The sequence below is a fragment of the Sinocyclocheilus rhinocerous genome, unplaced genomic scaffold (assembly GCF_001515625.1).
Source record: "Sinocyclocheilus rhinocerous isolate Xijiao unplaced genomic scaffold, SAMN03320098_v1.1 scaffold66, whole genome shotgun sequence".
NCBI classification, from domain to species: domain Eukaryota; kingdom Metazoa; phylum Chordata; class Actinopteri; order Cypriniformes; family Cyprinidae; genus Sinocyclocheilus; species Sinocyclocheilus rhinocerous.
Genome location: NW_015662934.1, coordinates 110683 through 115328, shown reverse-complemented (window position 1 = coordinate 115328; position 4646 = coordinate 110683). Strand labels below are relative to the sequence as shown.

At 38.3% G+C, this 4646-nt stretch overlaps 1 protein-coding gene across 2 annotated transcripts; it reads left to right on the top strand.

Moving 5' to 3' along the window:
• Positions 1–236: 236 nt before the first annotated feature.
• Positions 237–1798, top strand: bola1 (bolA family member 1). 2 transcript variants are annotated; one of them, XM_016538623.1, is made up of 2 exons: positions 237–350; positions 1134–1794. In XM_016538623.1, exons 1-2 carry the CDS (start codon positions 301–303, stop codon positions 1588–1590), a joined length of 507 nt encoding a protein of 168 aa, XP_016394109.1. In that variant the 5' UTR covers positions 237–300; the 3' UTR covers positions 1591–1794. The 2 variants fall into 2 exon arrangements, with proteins under 2 accessions (XP_016394109.1, XP_016394110.1); XM_016538624.1 differs by lacking the exon at positions 237–350 and adding an exon at positions 364–507 and having other exon boundaries at positions 1134–1798.
• Positions 1799–4646: the final 2848 nt, after the last annotated feature.

Genomic DNA, 4646 nt, shown 5'->3' with positions numbered 1-4646 from the left:
AACATATGTAGAATTAAAACTGTTTAGTATAATTTGAATTTATGCAGGTGCTATGGTTGCACCCTCAGGTGAATTCGAATTCTGTTCGTGAACGTTTATTTGGCGCCAAATTAAAATGCGCGCTCGACTAACTTGTAGCTGAATTTTGAGGTGTTGCGTTGTCTGAAAACTAGGTTGTTTATGTAATGTATACCCAAAATAGAGGTACCCTCAGTATCTAACGCAACTTTCTATCTAGCCGTTAGGCGGCAGTCATGTCATTTCAGCCGTCAGCTTTCTAAACAGCGAAGGAGAAGCTGCATGAATCGCTTCCTGTGGATAATACAAAAACAACACTCCGGAAACGAAAGGTGAGAGAAATTATTTCGATATTTGATCATGCATTTTCTTTGTCACTTGTCATTGTGCTGTTTGCTTATGTAAACCTGTGAAAGAAATTATATTTTAAAGAGTAGCTATGAAGGCATATGTCATTTCTAACCTTTCGGCTGGATGAAGCTGCATACGGTTTGCGGCTTAAATATACTATTTATCGATGAGATTGCTACGTGTACCTGGTGCACAGACGATTGTTGCAGTTTACTTTTATACATATTTTGACAACGTTTTATCAAGTTAGTCCGCGCGTATAATAAAAAAAATAATTTTAAAATAATTTCCAAACTTTTGATAAGTACTCTATCTATCTATCTGTCAACATAAACATAGATATCCATCCTTTTTGATAAAATCACAGAAATCAGTAATATAATATAATATAATACCCCTTACTGATAAATAGCTAAATTTAGCTCTTTAATTTATTCCTTGCAATTTTGTAAATAATCAAGTTTAAATGTTTTAAGTTCAACAAAGCATGTTTCTGGGAGTCTGGTGTAGCCTTTTATAGAAATACTTCCTTAAAATGACCACACAAATTATTTTTCTTATGTTATTGAAGATGAGAACTATATAAAGCAGGAATAGAATTGACAGATTTATCTCTTTATTATAGACTTGCATGTCATGCATGTGTAGTATATTACAGAGTGCTTCATTGTCTAGTTCGAGTCCTTAAGAAGACAAATTGTGTTTGGAGTGCCAAATCACTCCTCAACAGAAATTTCTCACTGATCTTTGATGTTTTCCTGCAGCTGGTCTCGCCTGCGCCTGATGCTGTCCAGTGCTCTCCGCTGCCTGCGTCCCTCCACCTGCACCCTTGCCTTAACCAGACAACTGACCCATCACCGGCTCCACATGGGTCCTGTGGAGACCACAATACAGACCAAACTGGCCCAGGCCCTCAAACCTGAACACCTGGAGGTCATGAACGAGAGTCACATGCACGCCGTACCCGCTGGTTCAGAGTCCCACTTCAGAGTTCTGGTGGTGAGTCCTCAGTTTGAGGGTCTTTCGCTCTTGCAGCGTCATCGGCTTGTAAACGAGACCCTGCGGGAGGAGCTCAGCAGCTGCGTTCATGCCCTCGCCATCCAGGCTAAGACGCCCCAGCAGTGGAGCAGCAACCCCAGCCTGGCCAAAAGCCCCCCGTGCATGGGAGGATCCAAGCATGATAACACGATGGCTGAGAAACTGAAGGCGGGTCGAGACTGACTGACCAAAACTTAGTGTTGATGGGGATTTAATAATATAATAATCAGCTATGAAGTTTTATAAGTTGTTTTGTTGCACATTTGCTTCATGCATATTTCTCACCTGGAGCTGACCGGGCCTAATACACAATATTTAATTGACTTCATACAAACATTATTATTATGCAATTTGTTCTTATTGGCTTGGAGTGGTTAAGTACTATAATAAAATGTGATTTATGCTTCATTTAAATCAGAAGGAAGTGCTTCTCATTTTATCACATGGAATTAAAATGATCACCAAAGTATTAAAATCTCTTATAATTAAGTATTAAATCTCTTATTTTTTATTTAAAAATTTATGAAAACTTATATAGCACAGTGCTGCATCTTGGAAAAATATTTCTGCTGATTTGCACAAAAAAGGCATAATATTTCCTAATTTGATGATGCTGAGTTCAAAATCTTGCTTGTAGAGACCATGTAGAAACAGAAGATGAGCAGTGTTGCTATGGACAGTCATTATTTTATAAAAAATTGACCGCTGGCCAATCAGAATCAAGTGTTCTAGAGAGGCAATTTTATCTTTCAGGCTTTTAAAACCGGATTGTATTATCTCACATCTCTAGTATCTGTAGGCAGAAATGGTACCACCAGAGGGCAACAGATCATAAGTAGTACTCACATAAAGTACACTCACCCAGTCATTATGGCAAAATTAGCTTTCTCTTCTTGTCAGGGTCATGCAGCTTTCTAATATTAATCGGCTTATTGTGCATCCATTACTTTCTCTTAGCGATTAGTAAATACTGATAATGAGGGAATTTTGTTATATACATTCCCATTTTGTTTTATTCATTTAGCAGACGCTTTTATCCAAAGCGACTTACAATTGGGGAATACATCAAGCGATTCATCTTAGAGGCAAATAGACACAGGAAGTGCTCATCATACCAAGTTTCAAGCATTGTTCAAATAAGTACAAGATAGACAGGGAAAGATTTTAAAAAAAGATAAAAGATGTTATAAACATGCAAAAAACAGCATTTAGAGAATAAGCTATTTGTTAGAGAACCAGATTAGTATTAAATATTGATGTGCACTACCATTCAAAAGTTTGCGAAAAGATAAAAGATGTTATAAACATGCAAAAAACAGCATTTAGAGAATAAGCTATATGTTAGAGAACCAGATTAGTATTAAATATTGATGTGCACTACCATTCAAAAGTTTGCGGTTAGTTTGGGATTTTTTAAATGTTTGTCTCTTATGCACAACAATGTTGCATTTACCTGACAAAAATATAGTAAACAGTCATATTGAATAAATAAGCTTTCCACTGATGTTTGGCTTGTTAGGAGCGATATTTGGCTGAGATACAACTATTTGAAAATCTGGAATCTGAGGGTGCAAAAAAAAAAAAAATTTTGAGAAAATCGCCTTTAAAGTTGTCCAAATGAAGTTCTTAGCAATGCATGTTAGTAATCAAAAATTAAGTTGTGATATATTTATGGTTGGAAATTTACAAAATATCTTCATTGAACATGATCTTTACTTAATATCCTAATGATTTTTGGCATAAAAGAGAAATTTATCATTTTGCCCCATACTATGTATTTTTGGCTATTGCTACAAATATACCCCAGCTTTTGTGCTCCAGGGTCACATATATTTTCAAATGTAATATATTTCTGTGGTGCAGAGCTGAATTTTCAGCATCATTACTCCAGTCTTCAGTGTCACATGGTCCTTCAGAAATCATTCGAATATGCTGCTGCTCAAGAAACGTTCTTCTTACCAATGTTGAAAACTGTCGTGCAGCTTCATGTTTTTGTGGAAGCTGATAAATTTCTTTTCAGGATTCCATTCAAAAGAACAACATTTATTTGAAATAGGTATTTTTAGTTTTTTTTTATAACATTGTGCATTACTTTACTGTACTTTAAATCAATATAATGCATCCTTGCTGAAGAAAAAAAAATTCTTACTGACTCTAAACTTATTTTTAAGTGTTATTGTACAATTCACATTATGTCTTCCTGAGATAGGTAGATGGTTTGTCATCAGTGATGAGGGGTCGCTGCTGGAGAAGTGGACAGAACTGTGCTTCATCACTGAAGTATGGAGTCAACGGAAGGTAAAATAGGTTTCCCTCCCGAGTTCCTCCATGCGGAACTGATGACTCCGATCACAAAGCCAGTGAGGAATCAGAACAACTGGTGTCGTCGTTTGGCTGGAAAAACAGCAACATGACCATTTTATGGCTCCGTCCATTAGAGAGAGCCCCGGGGTGATCCCACACAGGTCAAACCAAAGTGTGTTTAACATTCACCGTCTCAGGAGTGCACGGACGTTCCTGAAAGTGATTTGTGTGCTTGAGCTCCAGGTGCGGCGATGCCTGAGAGATACACGATTGTGATGCAAGCCAGAACAGGAAGGCCTGTAACGCAGGTGGGGTTATATGGCTGAGCGTCAGAGCGGTCGAAGGCTGATGTATCCCAAACGGGGTCACGAGGGCTGCCAGGGTGGCATGGTTCAGTGGGAACCGGCCTGGTAGTGCGTCAGTGGGGAGAGTGTTGGTGCCAGGCCTGGCTGGGACCCTGGACGGTGCGCCGTTCCCGCCGGCGTTTGATTTACAGGCTTGTGCTGGATCTGGGCTCCCTGACACAGCTGACCTCTCTAGGTTGAGGGTCAATAGGTTAGGGATGGGAGCACCAAATGGTCGTCTGAAAAAGCTGAAAAAGGGACAGGCCGTCTCTATGGAATAGTCGTCTGTACCATTCCTCCGTCTGATGCACTGTTTGTGTACTGTGGGGGGTGACACGTTTACCATTTGCTGGGAAACGTTCACATGTAATGTGAAGAAAACTCACCAAGTCTGTGGTGCTCAAATAGATGGTTCACCCAAAAATGAAAAATCAAACACTCCAACCAATTTCATTTTGTAGTTGAAACAAAAAAGGGCAATAAATATTTTTAAAAGTAGTCTATACTGCTTATGTGTTATATTTGGAAAATATTTAATTAATTTTTAATTTTTAAAAAATATTTTTAATAATTCACTGTTCATTTTTTCCC